General features: G+C 37.7%; 2 protein-coding genes across 2 annotated transcripts; both read left to right on the top strand.

The window, feature by feature from the left end:
- The first annotated feature begins 869 nt into the window (after positions 1-869).
- On the top strand, positions 870-5,734 carry creb3l3l (cAMP responsive element binding protein 3-like 3 like). Its single transcript, XM_056237532.1, has 10 exons — positions 870-1,010; positions 1,653-1,784; positions 2,138-2,468; positions 2,589-2,686; positions 3,095-3,187; positions 3,295-3,401; positions 3,928-3,996; positions 4,110-4,194; positions 4,370-4,460; positions 5,342-5,734. The coding sequence occupies exons 1-10, from the start codon at positions 870-872 to the stop codon at positions 5,728-5,730; spliced, it is 1,536 nt and encodes a 511-aa protein (XP_056093507.1). The 3' UTR covers positions 5,731-5,734.
- Positions 5,735-10,118: 4,384 nt separating this feature from the next.
- On the top strand, positions 10,119-11,505 carry gadd45ga (growth arrest and DNA-damage-inducible, gamma a). The gene is made up of 4 exons (XM_056237546.1): positions 10,119-10,262; positions 10,363-10,464; positions 10,609-10,819; positions 10,925-11,505. Exons 1-4 carry the CDS (start codon positions 10,210-10,212, stop codon positions 11,036-11,038), a joined length of 480 nt encoding a protein of 159 aa, XP_056093521.1. The 5' UTR covers positions 10,119-10,209; the 3' UTR covers positions 11,039-11,505.
- Positions 11,506-19,857: the final 8,352 nt, after the last annotated feature.

Genomic DNA, 19,857 nt, shown 5'->3' with positions numbered 1-19,857 from the left:
CAATATTTTACCACAAATGTTAGAAAAATTAAAGATAAAATAAGAGTCCCCTGAAAAATGAATATTATATATGATTTAAAATATAGAAAATACAGAAATTATAGTGTAAACAAAATATTTGTATGCGTGCACCTGTACAACTATCTTTGTGAGGAGTTTTAGACCATCGGATTAAGGACAAAGAGAGAAAAGTGAGGACATTTTGTCTGGTCCTCACTTTCTGAGACTTGTTTAAGGGTCAAGAGTTGGTTTTAGGGATAAGGTTATAATTAAGGCTTGGTTTAGGGTAAATTCCTTAAGGGTTTGGGTTATGCACTTAGTTGTGATGGGTTTTGGAAATTAATGTCCTCTCAAAGATAGATGTACAAGAATAGGTGTGTCTTTGTGTGTGTTTAGTCCAGGTAAGGTATCCTTGCAAGGATAGTAAAACCTGGAATTTTTTTTTAAAGATTTTGGTCCCCATGGTATGCGGAAAGCAGCTTATAAATAATACCAAATTATTGATATTATTATTATTATGAGAATTAAAAAATGCTGAATGTTTCCTGTAAGTGTTTAAATGCATTTTTTTTTACAGTATAAAAATCATTGATTAAGAGTCCTAAAAAAACATAAAACGTGTGCATACAAAAATACACGATTTATAAATATGCAATATACACATGATATGCATAGGCTAGAATGTACACGTTGCACATTTAAGTTTCTAATTAACGTTTGTTTTTGTAATCAAATAATTTATTGTATGTTTTTAGGATTTTGTCGATTTAAGTTTTACAAAAGTACAGACTCATTAGCGACTTATTTGAGGCATAATTTATTACACTACAACTCCCAGAAAGCCTTTCCTAGAAGACGTGCACGCACTGATGCACCCTTACGTGATGACGCAATTTTTGCCTCGTTGGAGGGTGATTTCAGCAGGAACAGCATTTCAAGACAAAGAGAGAAGGCACTTCCTATTTGTTGTATATGTCAACGTATCTTGTATCGGTACAAGATCAACAGAGGTAAGAGTTTATTTCACAGCTTTTTTTTAGATGGAAATGTCATCAAAATGGCATTTCCTCACAATTCAGTTATTGTAAAACTGTCAAATGTCAGACCTGTCAGATGCTTTACAAGATACTTTTTTTTACATGATGTATGTAATGCATCATAACATTTATCACAATAAGCATTCTATTGTTCTATTATATTCTGTTCTATTATTAGTATTATTGTTAACAATAAATTTGTAAATGCTGCTTCACATATTGCAGTGTGTTGAACATATAGGAAATCGGATCATAACCAAATCAGATTAAAATCATACCTGTATCGTCGTGGCACTATAGTAACAGTTATTGTTAGTGAATAATTAAACGAGCTGTCATCGTGTTACAGTAATGTTCCCAGTAATTTTAATTGGGTTTAAAACTATTTGTCAGGAATTATCACACACAACCGTTTTATGTTTGCGATTGTGACTTTTAGCATGCGCTGGACTATCAGCGGTAAAGTGGTTAGATGTCATTTGTGTTGTTCCGTTTAAAGACGGAATTACAGTCACATGATGAGAGTGGGCGGGGTCTGAACTTGATCGAGCTGTCAGTGCGCAGCCTCACTGCGGATCTACCCTGCTCTCATTTGATTTCTGCTATCTCTTTTAGATGTCAGTAAGCGAAGATATGGAGAATACAGACCTGCTTGGTCTAATCTTCCCAGATGAAGACCCGGGATCCGGTGATCTGTTCCTCACAGAGGGGAATGACTTCCTGGATGATTTGCTTTTAGGGCATAATGTACGTAACCTTCATGTGTTGTGATCTAAATCTAAAAACAATTTATATTTTCATGGTTTTCTCATGTAGATTCTATAATAGATGCAATCATAGAGCTAGTCTATGATATGAAACTGATAAAAAGAGAATTTTATATATAGTGCTGTCTGCTGTCAAATCTGTATTCAATTCTCTTTTTATCAGTTTCATATCATAGACTAGCTCTATGATTGCATCTTTCTATGCATTAATCGATTTGACAGCACTAATATACTGTATATTAGTGCTGTCAAATCAATATATATATTATAATAGTAATAATAATATAATACTTATTATATTTGGTAATTTGATTAATGCTTTTATCGTTGCAGATGCTGGATGGAATGGATACAGAGGACTTTCTCAGCAGTCTTCTGGGTGAGGAAGAGGATGGTCTGTCTGTCAACTGCTTGTCTCAGTCTCCTCATGGCAGTGACAGCGGCATCTCTGAGGATACCACCCCCCAAAGTCCACATGATGGCAGTGAGACAGACACCATCCCCAGTCCAGGCCTCGAACCCCTGCTTTATTCCGAGTGTGTGATGGAGAGCTACGAGGCCCAGGTGGTGCAGACAGACCACTGTTACACACTCCCACAGGACACAGATGCCCTGCTCAGTGTCCGCTCGGAGAATCCCGAGTCCGATGTCTTCATAGATGTTGGTAAGGTAATGTTGTGGTGGGCTGTGGTGTGAAGGGGTAGCGTAAAATTTTCTTGTTTTGTTTATATGTTCAAATGGCTTATTTAAGTGCCCCATCTTAAGTTTATTTTCTTCCTGTCAGATGATTTTGATGTCAGTATGGACGATGACTTCTCCCCTGAGCCACCCTGCTCACTTACGATTGAAGACTCCACACAAAATAGCAAACCAGACAACCAGGTACATTTAAAAAAAAAAAAAAATAGACAAATGCTGTGTCCAAATCTGATTATATGTGTATCCGATTGGAATCTGATCTAAATTATCGGTATCAAAATTCAACATGTCTCCCTTATATTGTTATTTTTTGCTCGATCGGCAACAACATAACCTTGTTTCTGCAGCGAGTTTCCTATAACAACGTCTGATCTGTTTACGTGGCGTGAGAAAGTCACGTCACAAAATCCTATAAGAGCGGTCAGGCTGAAATGGATTTCCAGAAATGCAATTTGAATAGGATTTGTTTGTAGCTGAAAACGGATTTGTAAAAATCGCATTTTATATGTTTTTTGCTAAATGTGATCAGATTCCAATCAGATATACACAAAAAAAATCGGCGAGGCTATAATGTGCATATTCTGTCTCCAGTTCCAATTCAAGGAGATTGTTTTGACCGATGAAGAGAGGAGACTTCTGGCAAAAGAAGGTGCAAGTATTCCAAGTCAGATGCCTCTTACAAAGGTAAGAGAAATGGATTCTGATTTATGATGGTTTCATATTAAAGTTTAAATGAAACGCAAAATTAAATATAATATGTTAGTGTTAGTTAAAAGGCTGTGTTTCTTTAGGCCGAGGAACGGACCCTGAAGAGGGTGAGGAGAAAGATCCGGAACAAGCAGTCTGCTCAGGAGAGTCGCAAAAAGAAGAAAGTTTATGTTGATGGCCTAGAAAACAGGTTTGTGTGGAGAGACAGACACCATATAACACTTATAATGTCTCTCAAAATAGAGGCAGCACTTAACACCTAACTATAAAGGTGTTGCATAATATAATGTATATTGAATGTTTGTAATTGTTATAGTTCAGTTAATCATGATCTATAATTAATTCCATTAATAAGGTTTCAGGAATGAATGATATATATTATGCATTGAAAGCATTTATTTATTACAATTATTACTTATGCTCACCAAGGCTGCATTTATTTGATCAAAAATACATAAAAAACTGTAATATTGTGAAATATTATTACAATTTTAAATAACTGTTTTCCATTTGAATGTATTTTAAAATGTAATTTATTCATGTGAAGGCAGAGCTGAATTTTCTTCAGTGTCACATGATCCTTCACAAATTATTCTGATTTGCTGCTCAAGGATTCTTTAAAAAATAGAGTTCAAAAGAACAAATGTTAAATATTTGAATAAATGACTTTGTGTTGTTTGTTAAGTAATTGAAATAAATGTTTTGTGTGTCCATAGGGTGGCGATCTGCACTGCTCACAACCAGGAATTACAAAAGAAAGTTCAGATGCTGCAGAAACAAAACATGTAAGTGTACATCATGTGTCAGCACAACATTATTTTCTATTTAATTCATCTTAGTATTGGTTGTAATAATACCTAAATGCTATTAACTAGAACTTTTGTGTTTGTATCTTTAGGTCCCTTATTGAACAGCTAAGAAAATTGCAAGCTATGGTGAAAATGTCCACAATGAAAACCACCACGACTAGCACTTGTATCATGGTGAGTTTTCCCCCATGTGGCATTTGAATCTCTCAGTAGGGTTGAATTGGCCTTGAATGAAATATGATGTATGAGTTTAAACTTTCACCTGCATGTAATCGGAACATTCTGTCTTGGATGAATACAATAGCAGTGTGATGCGTTTCTTGACCTTCTCTTTTGTTGTTTTTTCTAGGTGTTCCTGCTTTCTTTTTGTCTGATCATTTTCCCCTCAGTCAATCCTTTTGGCAGCAGCAATCAGAAAGATCTCTATACATCATCTACAGGTGAGCACAACGTTTGTCATTGTTCCTGTGTAGGGTAGTGAGGAATGTTGTCCTGCTTGTTGTTCTGCTGTGTTTTGTTCTACTTATACAATAATGCTATTTCAGTAATCATTGGTGTACCAGTGAAATCCCACTATTCTCAATACCAATTTTAACATCACAGCAATAACACATTTATTTAAAGTCGGCATGAAACAGAAGTTGCGATTCTTCCATATTGTGCCGTATATCTGAGTGAAACGGCTTCTCAAACAAGAAAAAAATGTAGGGCGGGACTTGATTTTGTCCATCGAGAGTTGATTGGATGGCTGTGATTTGCTATTGCTGTGATGTCATGTGAGTGACAGGTTGTCCCGCCCTCGCGCCAGTAAACACATCATCAGAGAAGAGGGAGGGGAAGTTATTTTGATTTAGGATTACTAGGGCACATTAATAAATTAAAAAAAGATGTGCAAGAATAATTAATTTATAAGAAATACTGCAATATTCCATAAAAGTAAGGATTATCCATTTTGATTTCATGGTGACTTTAAACATTTATTTAAAAATAAGTTAAATAGTTAATATAAATATGAACAAATTACATTAAAATGAATAGCATATACCTACAAAAATAAACTGATTAAAGTTTTTAAAAATCAAAATTCTAGTAATTCTAAATAATAAAATTAAATTAATATGCAAATTAATTGAACAGCTTCATGTTTCTTACTTAGATATCTGGGAGCAAAATAAAGTTCTAAAATAAAATCTAAATCAAAAGCTATTTACATTATAATATTATAAAAAGTGCAGAAAGAGATTGGTGTTACGATGTTTTTATTTTAGCATCAATTTTGTAACCAAGTCATTTAAGAATGTGGTTTTCCACTGCTTTCTAGGGATGTCCCGAGCCCTGCGGTCTTACCCAGCTATCATGAAAGAGGACATTATATCCACCTCAGCTAAAGAAGTGCCGGAGCAGGATGTCCTCCTAGTGGCCACCATAGAGAATAAGCAGGTGCTGCTGTCCGGTGGTCAGAACCACACACCTGACTACCAGCGGGTCGAGCAGTCTGACTCCGAGTCTGGTGTCAACAGCAACTCATCCGCTGACTTCCCCACTGCTGCCCAGTCAGATCTCCAAGCAGACGGAGCTCTCTCAGAGTCTCACAGGAACTCCGCAGCGTCTCCGGGGATCTACGACGGGCAGAGCAAAACCAAGGAGAGCTGGATGGAGCAGAAACCCACGTCAGTTATAATACAACAGCACCGATCGGATGAAATGTAGGAAAGCATCTAAAACAAACCTTGCTTTGTTTTAGGTAAAATATTCAGTATAGCCATTTCTCTTAATTGTAGCATCACAGTCTGACCATTTTTCCTTTATTTTTTATATGGATCTATTGTCATGCTATAATAGCACTTTTTATGAAACCCAGCCATTATTGTTCATTTTCTTCTGCACAAATGATGGTTCTTTTTTAATGGAAACGTGAAGGAGTTATATCGTATTGAACTCTGCATTGCATCCCCATTGAGTTTTAGTACATTTTAGGAAATGTATTTATTTGTCTGTATTACTTGAGACATTGTAGGTGTTTGGGCATCTAGTAAAATATTATTTCCCTTTTTTAGTAAGGGAGCCACATGCTTAAAGAGATTCCACTACTGAAATATCAGTCATAGTGACATGGGAGTGTATTTAGAAAAGGGAAAAGCTAATTCTTTTGTAAAGGTTGTTTTCTGCTTGTACATTATTTGTGGCTTAGAACCCCTTCCGTTAAACTGCTGTAAATTTAGCTTTAAATGTACATTTTAGAGGGGGTATAGTGTTGCACATATATCAACACACACAAAAAAGTGTTTATGTCTATATATGTATATATATACATATAAAACAAATGTCATAATCTGCTGTGTCAGTGAAGCATTTTGATGTCATTTTTGATGTAGATATTTTGTTTCGTCTCTTAAAAGACTTATTTTATTGCAGTCTTTTTTATTGATTTCTTTCAATCTTTGGTCATATGATGCACTGATGTGTCTACAAACTTGGAATGTTGATAAACTCTTCATATCTGTCTTGATCATGTAATTATCAATAAAAAAGGATCAGTTTACTATAAAGACATGCTTTTTTGTCATTCATTGCAATGAAAACTGATACAAAGAAATGACAACTAATGAACAACAAAGAATTGTACATAATTCTAGATATGAGTCGACGCATATGATCAGGGTCAGATTTATGCATGGCACTGTTTGCATGTCTTCAATTACGAGGAATGTTTTATTATTATTTCACTCTAATAGTAAAACACTGTAAGACAATTACTATCTAAATTAACCAAATTTTAAACATCGTGCAGAAACCTCGTATCTCCCTTTCATAAATCAGAGCCTAAGTCCCTCCCCTTCCGGTCGACCACCATGGGACCTTATTTCGGAAAAATATTGCATGGTAGTCAATGGCAAGAGACAACAAATATTTTGATCTCGTTTGAATTGTGCCCTGAATTACACATATGATGTTTGTCAATTTAAAAGATACATTTTAAAGTCAAGAAAGTCGCAGTTTGATGTAAAACTGTTAAGACTGTGAAAATACGTAATTAAAAAGACAACAAACCCAAAAGGCGCACATTTTCTCTCAATGAATGAAGCTAACTTTACTGAAGCTAACGTCTGTCATTTCGTCTATAGTCTTACGTTATAATCGTAACGTTACGCAGTCATGCCTGAGTGTTTTGTACCAGACTGCACACACACGAGCAGCGGATCTCGCTCGTTGTTTCGCTTCCCGGGAGATGTAGTTCATTGAGCGATTTCCACATAAAACTAAATGTTACTCTTCTGTTTTATGACAAACTGCGACTTTCTTGACTTTAATAATTATCTTTTAAATTGACAAACATCATATGTGTAATTCAGGGCACAGTTCAGACGGAATAAAAAGATAAGTTGTCTCTCGCCATTGACTACCATACATATTTCCGAAATAAGGTCCCATGAGCCGGAAGCGGAGGGGCGGGACTTAGGCTCTCTATTGGTCACTGTGTGTTTTGTACAAATTTAACCAATGCAACGTATTAAAAAGAGCTTGTGACTGAACCTCGTATCTCCATTGGATCCTCAAACTGTCAGTCAAACCTAATAACTCCACAGCCTCTATCACGAACTATGATCACGAATGAAGTGCTTCTTCACGCAGTTTGGACCGCCTCTGCTTGTTTGCAATGCAAGAGTAAATAAAGAACAATAAGTGCAGCGTTTTCTTTACTTAAGAAACATTAAGGCTAATGTTTTATGTATTTGAGGAGCGGAGAAGAGTATCTTGGTCTAGCATTTGCCAATACTGTCTTAAATAGCCTGTGCGAAACACTTAATTGAGATTTTGGCCAAATGACAGAAATAAATTAGTGCCCACTGCCCACAAAGCCACAATAAACCAAATAACCAGTAAGTTGGAAAAAACGTAATGCGATGCACTTACTGCCTCAAAAAAATGATTTTGTCTAATGTCACAATATTTACATTTATGCATTTAGCATTAATGAGGTAAATCCGGCCATGCATATGATGCAACTAATTTCAAAACACTACTGGGATTCTTAGAAAGTGATCTATAAAGGTCTTACACTGAAACTAGGTCAATCTTCTGTGCATGTCCAAGCATGTTACAACTAGACATCTCTTTTGGCTGCTAAAAGAAAATGCAAATGAACCCAAATGAACCCATAGAAACCAATTATCCTGTCCCATATGCACTAACCAAAACTGAGATGCAAATCTGTACCACCTTGGCTATCACACACACACACACACACACACACACACACACACACACACACACACACACACACACACACACACACACACACACACACACACACACACACACACACACACACACACACACACACACACACACACACAGTCATAACCTTAAAAGAAGCTCATATATAAAGCACAAAATATTGTTTACAAATATCATCAATATCGCTCAAATATCCACGAGCAAGAGTAGAAGAGTTGAAAGGAAATGTAAATATCTTTGGAACGCTGATAAATCGGTGATGTAACTTCCTTGTTGTTCCTGCAGGTGGCGCCAGAACATCTCCCATCACTGTACTATCATTAGTTCTGCACCGGTGGTTTAGAAGAGGAGTAACAATAAATCTATTGCTATTATTTCACGTTCGACCATCAGCTGTACAGTTTAACCGTAGTATCATGTATCATACCCTGCAGATTTAATTTCAGATGCATGAATTCGTGGAGTGTTAACATGAGCAAATACTCATCATCCCTGAGCAATGAGAAAATGTGTATCTTGCATCTGTATAGCGCGTGACCCACTTGGCCACACTGCGTGAAAGGTCGCGTTTATACGCACAACCGCTAGATGCCGCCTTACACACTTTGCATGGTTCAAATATGCACGAAATACCACTCAACAGCCCAAAAAACTCAATGCTATAATGAAAGATATATTAGTAATCACAGCGTTTGGTGTATTCGGAGAAAAGTCCTTAAAAGTAGCAAACAGATGCTCTTCCCTGTTGCAGTTTAAAAGTGGTCTTCAACTAGTCTACAATCTCACAAGTGCCTAAAAACTCTCTAAAACCTGGCTGAGACTATAAGACCAGCAAACCAGCGTACTACATACAGAATTACAAAGAGCTTCCAATAGTCTACATCGGTTTAAAAAAGTCTTGGTTTTGTAGTCTGAAATGTACAGCTATGTTGTTTGGAGATTTTTCTGAATGATTGATCAATTAATTTATTTATTATGACTAAACAGGTTAAGGGTTGAGTGATAGCCTATTTACTGGCTATTTATATTTATGTAGGCCTATGCATTGAATTGACTCACAGTCACTTCCAAAAAGTAGGAACAAAAGTTTTGGCTCTTGATCTCACTTGGACACACTTTTTGCAGGGTGTAACAAAAGCCAGGGGCAGGTGGGACATGGGGCTATTATTCCTGCTTTAGGGCAGGCTAAGCAGTCACGTGACAAAGACACGTAAGGATGACTCCTTTACAAATGCAAAAGAGTGGCGTGTGCCTCGATCACTCACAGTCACTCTCTTTGTGTGTGTGTGTGTGGGGTGGGGGGCATGTTTTGCTTACATTGTGGTCCCCACCACAAGGACAACCCTACCGAATACATATAAACTGGTTTAAGCTGGAGCAACATCAACAATCCAACACCTGAATTCACCTACATTGAAAAGACCAGCCCTAGGCTACTATAAAAAAAAGTTAATAAATATGATAAATAAAGTCTTAATGAAAATCTAAATATGTTTACGGTGAGGGTTAGGCTAATGATTATGGTGTAATACAATATGATAAAACAATAGAAATCAATGTAAAAACAAATGTGCATGAGGGATTTGAGATTCGCCACAACAATTCTATAGCCTATCTGAGATGGAGGATTAAAGAATAAAAAATTAACTCAACAACTTGCACCTAAGCAGTAAGAAAGAGTACGGGCCGTGCTCGCTTTGTGTTGTTGATGAAGTGATATTTGAACACCCACGTGGGTTGTTTACAGGCAAAGCACTTGCATCAGAGCGATTTACATGCACCCGTGCCGCCAGCCAATCAGAACCGGGTATGAGCGGAAAGTCCGCCCACTGCCGAGAAACTCCGCTGATCCCGTATAAAAACACAGCCAGCGCTTGACACGGCATCACAAACTCACAGCTCACAGAAGAGAAAAAACACGCGAAACGCGACTTTACGTGGATTTAAACAATGACTTTTGAAGAATTTAGTGGACAAGATAACGCAGCTACTACTGGCGATAGGTAAGTGTCTTGTTCAGTTGATGTTGTTTTCGTTATTTGCGTTGTATCAATCAAATGCTGAGTATAGTAAATGGACTAACAAGCCGGTTGTGTTCTCCAGAATGCAGAGTGCAGGAACAGCACTAGAGGAGCTCCTGGTCTCCGCTAAAAAGCAGGACTGTCTTACCGTTGGGGTATACGAGTCTGCACAAGTCATGAATGTGTAAGTATCTGTTCTTATTTTCATTAGGTCCATAGAATACCAAACCTTATGGGTTTTTCAATTGCCTAGTCTTCCCTATGCATAGATGCAAGCAGAACATGTTGAACCATTCCCTAATCAATATTCTCCTTTGTGCAACCTCAGTGACCCAGACAGTGTGGCTTTCTGTGTCCTGGCTACGGATGAGGAGTACGAATGTGACATCGCCTTGCAGATCCACTTCACTCTCATTCAAGCCTTCTGCTTTGACAACGACATCAACATTGTTCGTGTGAATGACATTGAACGTCTTGCTGACATCGTGGGCAGCGATCAGGATGAGGAACCTAAGGACGCACACTGCATACTTGTAACGGTGAGAAGATCACCTCCTTTCCATTGCATATGATACACCTACAATTTGCCAACGCCTTACAATTGCATGTGATATTAATATTGCTTCTTTTTTTCTCTTCCAAAGAGCCCCAATTCTGACTCTTGGAAAGATTCTGCGCTTGAGAAATTGGGTCTGTTCTGTGAGGAGAGCCGCAATGTCTACGAATGGGTGCCTACTATTACTCTGCCGGAACGCTGATGGGAGATGCCTTTGGCATGTTCACGTGAATGAAACAAGTTGAATACATCCATCCTGAAGGGTACACCGGTGCAAAGCTAAAAAGCTTTCAGATGTAGTCTGGATTATCCACACAACGGGAAGCTAAGTGGACTGACCCAGCGTAGGCTACGGTTGGCCGTCCTGGAAAAGCTGAGGTTCGGATTTTTTTTTGGGACGAGCATGGAAAAGTCAAGGCTCCTGTGCCACTCAAGTCTATTGTGGTGGAATCATGGAGACAATAGAAGAGAAAAGGACAGGTGGACTGTGAGAGCCCGTTTATAAGATTGTCGGAGGTGAAGAGACCATGGAATTGGTGTGATGTGGATTTTAAAGAGGAACTAAGTTTAAGTGATATTTTGAAGAATTTGAAGAATGGGCACTTGGGATCTTATCTGAAAAATATTACATGGACACTAGTGTAACTTGTCTTTTGTGATATCCTGTGTGTGGGGGGGGGGGGGGGGGGGTCCTACAGTATTTGGTGGTATTATGAAGTTGTGCTTTTATTTTGTCAAATATACACAATGCAATGTCAAATTGTGGTGACAAAGCCACCTTTTTTTTGCAATAAATTTTTTAATAAATGCCTTTTAAAATGCAATTATGGTATGTTTCTTCTCAAAGCTGTGGGCTTGCAGCTATGTGTTTTATTTTCACCCAGTTACATCATAGGGGGGATTTCAGGGCAGTTCAGTCTACATGAGGGAGAGAGAGGTTGTGATTGCACTAGACTAGAGGAACTGGCATCTCTCCAAGCGCTGCCTGACCTTTCACCACCCATGCACCAGCTGCTTTCTTTAAACCGCTTGCTCAACTGAAGGGCCCCCTTTGAAATGGGGGACTGACTTCTGTCATGTGTAGGTTTTGGACCATCCATTTGGAGCAGAGGCAGGGCCAGATCTGTTAGATGACTAATTGAACTGAACTCACCAAACAACAGTAGAAATTACAGTAAAGGTGTCAGTATTTTAAAATGGAAACAAAGGATTTTAAAAAATCGAATATGCTGTTTTCTGCATTAATTTAAAAAAAAAGAAAAATGTATATAAAAAATGTTATAAATTAACAAATAATTTGCATAAATCTTATTACATTAGTACCAAAAAGTTAATGGAAATCCTATTTCTTTGCTGACTATCCTTACTAACTGAAGTTTTGTACATATGGTTTGTGGTTTACTAGAGAAAGGGTGCCAAACTACCAGTAAGACAGATACTCATTTGTGGTCTTTTTGATCTCACGCTGTCCAGTAAGCTTCTCAGCTTGCAGACTCTGAAAGAAGTTACATCACTGGAAATTTTCTGGAAAGAGCTGCATGTGTTTAACAGCAAATACTTGCACCAGGTGTTGTGTAATGGCAAATGCCCGAAGCAAAGTGTATCAAAACATAAAAGAGCATTTCAGGTAGTGGCTGAAAAGTCTTTGTGCACTTGAAAGTCAACTGACAAGAAAGCTAAGCACATGCATGCACAAAGCAACACGCACCTGCTTTTGAAAACAAACAAAAAAACTGCAGACAGCCCCTGCGCATAAAAAAAAATCTTACACTCCCTTTGCAGTTAACTTGTAAACATTAATTCAGCTAATGCATTGAAATCAGGAAACTGGGTCAATTACAATGGAGGTACCATGGAGATCCCCTTAAGGTCATTCTAGTAACACACACTCAGACATTTTCTTTGAAAGGAGTATTCATACATGCCTAAAACAATTTTAGATCAGTTGTGACCAATGAGAATATTAAATATCAGTTGACATTCACTCTCAGTTCACTGTATACATACAGGTCCTTCTAAAAAAATTAGCATATTGTGATAAAGTTCATTATTTTCCATAATGTAATGATAAAAATTAAACTTTCATATATTTTAGATTCATTGCACACCAACTGAAATATTTCAGGTCTTTTATTGTTTTAATACTGATGATTTTGGCATACAGCTCATGAAAACCCAAAATTCCTGTCTCAAAAAATTAGCATATCATGAAAATGGTCTCTAAACGAGCTATTAACCTAATCATCTGAATCAACTAATTAACTCTAAACACCTGCAAAAGATTCCTGAGGCTTTTAAAAACTCCCAGCCTGTTTCATTACTCAAAACCGCAATCAGTGGTGGACAGTAACGAAGTAAATGTAATTCGTTACTGTACTTAAGTAGCTTTTTTGCGTATCTGTACTTTACTCAAGTATTTAAATTTTGGGAGACTTTTACTTTAACTCCACTACATTTCAAAGTCAAATATCTTACTTTTTACTCTACTACATTTTCAAAATCAGTCGTTCCTTTTTATTTATGAGTGGATAAAAACGTAACTGGCCAAACGAGCCACCAATCACAGTACAGCGCGCGCGTGCTTTGTTTTGAACTTGCCTTGGCGATATCTACTAAGCGCGAACCAGAGCCGTTAAATATGAGAGTTGCGAACATAGATGGTTGTGACAGTGATCTCGCCGCCGCGCGGTCACGTTATCCGTGTAGCTCTCAATAGTTCCAAACAAATCGCGTTGACAATGATTTTAAGCGGGACAGAGAGCAGCAGCTATTAATGCAGCAATTATCGGTAAGTATTAACGCATAATGTACATTGCTTACGTTGCCACTAAAATGAATTGCATATAATAGCTTTTTTTTCTGGGGAGTAGCCTAGCAGAAACACTGCATTAACGTTTTTGTGTTTAATTTTGGAGGGAAATTGGCTGCTCCCATAACATAGAATATAGAATATATATAATGTGTGTGTGTGTGTGTGTGTGTGTGTGCGCGTGTGTGTGTCTGCGCGTGTGTGTGTGTGTGTGTGTGTGTAGGCTATGTGTGTATGTATGTATGTATATATATATATATATATATATATATGTGTGTGTATATATATTTAATGGGGTTGTGCAGGTTTATGTGAATGTATCATAGCATTAATGTTAATAATTATGACCATAGGCGCTGGAGAAAAATATATGCAGTAAATACTGTAAATGTTTTATACCTTATGGGAACAGTCCCCTTCCCTCCAAAATTAAACACACACAAATTTAATTCAATTTATATATATATATATACACTACCGTTCAAAAGTTTGGGGTCAGTGAGAATTTTATTTTTATTTTTTGGAGGAAAGAAATCAATACTTTTATTTATCAAGGAATAATTAATTTGATCGAAAGTGACAGTAAAGACATTTATAATGTTACAAAAGATTCTAACCCTAACCCTATTCATCAAAGAATCCTAAAAAAAAAAAACAAAAAAAAACTGTACAACTGACAGACCAACAACTGTTTCAACATTGATAATAATAATAAATGTTTCTTGAGCATCAAATCCTCATATTATACTGATTTGTGAAGGATCATTTGACACTGAAGACACTGACACTGGTGATGCTGAAAATTCAGCTTTGATCACAGGAATAACTTACACTTTAATACATGATGATTAACTAACTATATTCTTCTATGTACATTTCTGAAATGCACTTTCTGTAAAGCTGCTTTGAAACAATATGTATTGTGAAAAGCGCTATACAAATAAATTTGAATTGAATTTTGAATTGAACTTTACTATATATTCACACAGAAAACAGCTGATTTACACTGGAATAATATTTAATACTATAACTGATTTTTGTTGTATTTTTAATCAAATAAGCGCAGCCATGGTTAGCAGAAGAGAATTCTTTTAAAAGTATTTAAAATCGTACCGACCCCAAACTTTTGAACGGTAGTGTATATATACAGTATATATATATATATATATATATATATATATATATATATATATATATATATATATATATATATCAGACTAATTAATGTAATTTCATTAATAGATTGGTGTGCCAAGAGTGACATTAGTCTTCACTTAGACTGAGTTAAGCAAGAGTCTTGTGACAAATTATAATAGGAAATTATAGCCATAAAAAATTCAAAGTACTTGGATACTTAAGTACATTTGAAGGCAAATACTTTTGTACTTTTACTCAAGTGAATGTTTAAAGGCAGCACTTCTACTTTTACTTGAGTAATATTTTACCTTGAGTATCTTTACTTTTACTCAAGTACATGGTATGTGTACTTCGTCCACCACTGACCGCAATCATGGGTAAGACTGCCGACCTGACTGCTGTCCAGAAGGCCATCATTGACACCCTCAAGCAAGAGGGTAAGACAGAAAGAAATTTCTGAACAAATAAGCTGTTCCCAGAGTGCTGTATCAAGGCACCTCAGTGGGAAGTCTGTGGGAAAGAAAAAGTGTGGCAAAAAACGCTGCACAACGAGAAGAGGTGACCGGACCCTGGGGGACCTGCGGAAGCAGTGGACTGAGTCTGGAGTAGAAACATCCAGAGCCACCTTGCACAGGCGTGTGCAGGAAATGTGCTACAGGTGCCGCATTCCCCAGGTCAAGCCACTTTTGAACCAGAAACAGCGGCAGAAGCGCCTGACCTGGGCTACAGAGAAGCAGCACTGGACTGTTACTCAGTTTTGCATGTCATTCGGAAATCAAGGTGCCAGAGTCTGGAGGAAGACTGGGGAGAAGGAAATGCCAAAATGCCTGAAGTCCAGTGTCAAGTACCCACAGTCAGTGATGGTCTGGGGTGCCATGTCAGCTGCTGGTGTTGGTGTTTTATCAAGGGCAGGGTAAATGCAGCTAGCTATCAGGAGATTTTGGAGCACTTCATGCTTCCATCTGCTAAAAAGCTTTATGGAGATGAAGATTTCATTTTTCAGCACGACCTGGCACCTGCTCACAGTGCCAAAACCACTGGTAAATGGTTTACTGACCATGGTATTACTGTGCTCAATTGGCCTGCCAACTCTCCTGACCTGAACCCCATAGAGAATCTGTGGGATATTGTGAAGAGAAAGTTGAGAGACGCAAGACCCAACACTCTGGATGAGCTTAAGGCCGCTATCGAAGCATCCTGGACCTCCATAACACCTCAGCAGTGCCACAGGCTGATTGCCTCCATGCCAAGCCGCATTAAAGCAGTCATTTCTGCAAAAGGATTCCCGACCAAGTATTGACTATTGAGTGCATAACTGAACATAATTATTTGAAGGTTGACTTTTTTTTTTTTTTTTATTAAAAACACTTATTTTATTGGTCGGATGAAATATGCTAATTTTTTGAGACAGGAATTTTGGGTTTTCATGAGCTGTATGCCAAAATCATCAGTATTAAAACAATAAAAGACCTGAAATATTTCAGTTGGTGTGCAATGAATCTAAAATATATGAAAGTTTAATTTTTATCATTACATTATGGAAAATAATGAACTTTATCACAATATGCTAATTTTTTGAGAAGGACCTGTATATGAACCAGAGCAATTAAAAACCAATTAGACATGGCAGACAGACAGTTCACTCCACAAGCAGAACACAAGGACTAGACAAACATACACAATGGTTTGCACAATGGCTTGCAGACAACCATTTCAAGAAAAATGTCTATATCTGTTTCAAAGGTGCAGTTAATGCTTTTTCTCAAAAGCTTTTATAGTTAGTGGGGAAGGGACGGTGTATCTACACTTCACATTTACACATTTCACACTTAAAAAAAAAAAAACGTTGTAATATATCTGCCCTCCACTGTTTGGTCATTTTTCCCCCCTACAGTGGGAGTGCATTCACTGAATGACTTAAGCAACTCACACATCTGTCACCTGCTCAGTGGAGAGTGCGCTTCATGTGACTAGCGATGGTCCCTCACATGCTCTCAATACGAATCACATTTCTCATCATATTTCCGCCCGAAGCTTGGTGTTTTTCTCAGAGACCAAGAGGCCTTCTGTGAAAACCACACACTGAAGTTCCACAGTACTTTTCAGGAAACGTGAGTGAAAAGGTCACCAAACTTCCCCGTGCACAAAGTGCGTTTCAAAGTTTCAGCGTTATACTACTCACCACTTTATAAACTGCACTGACTTGTTACTCCCCTCCGATTAAAACATTATGTGTCTTTTCATTTGTGTTCACAGGTGCACAAGGCTTCAAAACACCAAGAAAAATACACATTACCATGAAAACCACTTCGCAGCTGGCTTGATGTCTGCAATGCACACATGTGCCCCTCCTTTGTAAGCCCTGCAGCTAGTGACTCAACCCAGACAGTAGTACTGGCATCTGTTAGCACTAACGCTCACTCTGATCACCAGCCATAGACAGTGTTCTCTGGGTCTAATGAGCATGTGAGATGTGCAGATTTGAGAGCAGATTATGGGTTCGACACCAGCCTTTTCTGAAAGTGCTGTTTTAAACTAATTGGACTGTATAGATGCTCTTCAATGTTAGATTTCACACATATGGTCATGATGGTAGACTAAAGGTGCAGTCACATTAGCGGAATTTTGTTGGCAAATAAGGTCAGTTGTCTATTGTCAATATAGTGTATATGTTGCATATTGTTGCCCAATTGTCGGTTTGATTGCTATTGTTCTCCTCATTTGTAAGACGCTTTGGATAAAAGCATCTGCTAAATGATTTAATGTAAATACGTCCAGATATAAAATTGATAGTCAAGTTTAGAATTCAACTTGGCTGTGCAAATCAATCTTTCCCTTTTTAAAGGTCACGCAAAAATTAAAATTAAAAATTCATTGTGTGGGCAAAAACGGATGAAACATTGAAACTTCAACATATCTTCTTTTGTTAGAAGAAAGTTTTTTGCTAAACTATCTCTTTAAAGTTTGTAATATTGAAGCATGACGCTTAAACAGTACCGTGGAACAGATAAACAAACTCAATGTACTTTTTGAACAAGCAGTACCTTTTTTCATTCCAAAGAAGTCTGTGATCTTCTGGATTATGATTGGCTGCTCTTTATGTAACCAGTTCTGATCTGAGAGTACATGAACTAACAGGCCCGGAATAGCATTGCAGCACCTGGGTACAGACACTACATACAGGCCAGAACTGTGTGGTATGAGTGCGAAGCAGTGCCAGGATATTCATGGGTCACATGCTGCTCAGATTGTTCTGCATTCCTTCCCATTGATCTACTATTAAGGCAGTACTGCAGGGTGGAAGACAACGTCAGCATTCCTGACATTTTTAGGTTATCTTTTGTAGTCACGTGTCTGTCCAATGCTGTCCCAATTGTTGGAAAAGCATGGTGACAAATTTGGCACTGTTTAAATATGATGCCTAACTATGTCAGTATAAGTATGTATGTCAGTTATTTCAGAATGCAGAGCGGCCATTCGTGAAATATCAGTATCAAATGCGGAACTGTACAGACATGATTTGTCCGTACAGACGTGAAACGCAATAGGTATGTTGCGATATCGGCACTATGTGCCTCTCCACATGCCTGAGATATCTGAAAGTCTATGCCAGATGCCACTGCAGGTACAGCAGATTGCCAAATGTGAGCTGCATATGGAGTTTAAATAAAAGAACTCTCACAAAGATTTCATACAGAAATGCAAGAAATGTTTTCAGAATAATTCAGAGGCCAATAAAGAGAAGTATGAGGTGAAATTCTTGAGGTGTTTAGAGTGACAAAAATGTTTTGACTGGCATCTGGCACAACGTTTTTGTATAATCAATAAAGGTGCAGTCACATTAGTGACAATTGGGTGAAATGTCACGGGCCAATAAAAATCAAATGTCCATTGTAAATAATGTTGCGATATATGAAGCAGCTCACACAGAAGTCATTAAAGGGTTAGTTCACCCAAAAATGAAAATTCTGTCAGTAATTACTCACCCTCATGTTGTTCCAATCCCGTAAGACTTTCGTTCATCTTCGGAACACAAATTAAGATATTTTTGATGAACAAAAATATCTTATCTGAGAGCAGGATCACTCCTCCTGCTAGGTAACTGATATCTGCCAGTTAAGAAGAGTTAGTAAAGACATTGTTAAAATAGTCCGAGTGACTATAGTGGCTCAACATTAAGTTTATCAAGCGACGAGAATACTTTTTGTGTGCAAAAAACAAACAAAAATAACGACTTTATTCAACTAGTCATTTTCTTCTGTGTGGGCCTCTGAGTGAGCTCACCATTGGCCGACGCTGGTCATGTGTGTGATGTGTGTGATGCTGGCCAATAGTGAGCCTACATTCTGACTTACAACCCAGAAGTGCTGCGCTGTTACACTACGTGAACTCACTCAGAGGCCCACACAGAAGAATGAATAGTTGAATAAAGTCGTTATTTTTGGTGGGTTTTGCACACAAAAAGTATTCTCGTCGCTTGATAAACTTAAGCTTGAGCCACTGTAGTCACTCGGACTATTTTAACGATGTCTTTACTAACTTTTCTGTGCTGGCAGATATCAATTACCTAGCAGTCTATGAAGGATTGAGCCAGCTCTCAGATTTCATCAAAAATATCTTACTTTGTGTTCCGAAGATGAACGAAAGTCTTACGGGGTTGGAACAACATGAGGGTGAGTAATTACTAACATAATTTTCATTTTTGGGTGAACAAACCCTTGAAGCAGCTTTTTGTCTGTCAATGTGCCAAATTCACATGACCAACTTTTTCGCCCGCATGCGAAAACTCCAGAATGAGCAGTTGTTTTTAATATATATTTTACATTTTTGTAGTATTATTTTAATTCATGTGCCTTAATCTTTAACCAAACTAATCTTTAACCAACCCCTCTCTCTTGCAGCGTTCACTGACGCGATCACCGACAGCGTTCACCGTCAAAATCAAGTCCTGCCCTATTTTCTTTCTTGTTCGAGAAGCCGTTTCACTTAGTAGCCTGTAGGCTATAGGCTACGTTGAATGATATCTCCTGCAAAATTTCTTGAACAACGGTAAGTGTGACTGCACCTTTATATTT

The sequence above is a fragment of the Rhinichthys klamathensis genome, unplaced genomic scaffold (genome assembly GCF_029890125.1).
Source record: "Rhinichthys klamathensis goyatoka isolate OS25496 unplaced genomic scaffold, OSU_Roscu_1.1 h1tg000487l_1, whole genome shotgun sequence".
NCBI classification, from domain to species: Eukaryota; Metazoa; Chordata; class Actinopteri; order Cypriniformes; family Leuciscidae; genus Rhinichthys; species Rhinichthys klamathensis.
The sequence above is the reverse complement of the archived record's forward strand: the minus strand, read 5'-3'. Positions and strand labels throughout refer to the sequence as shown.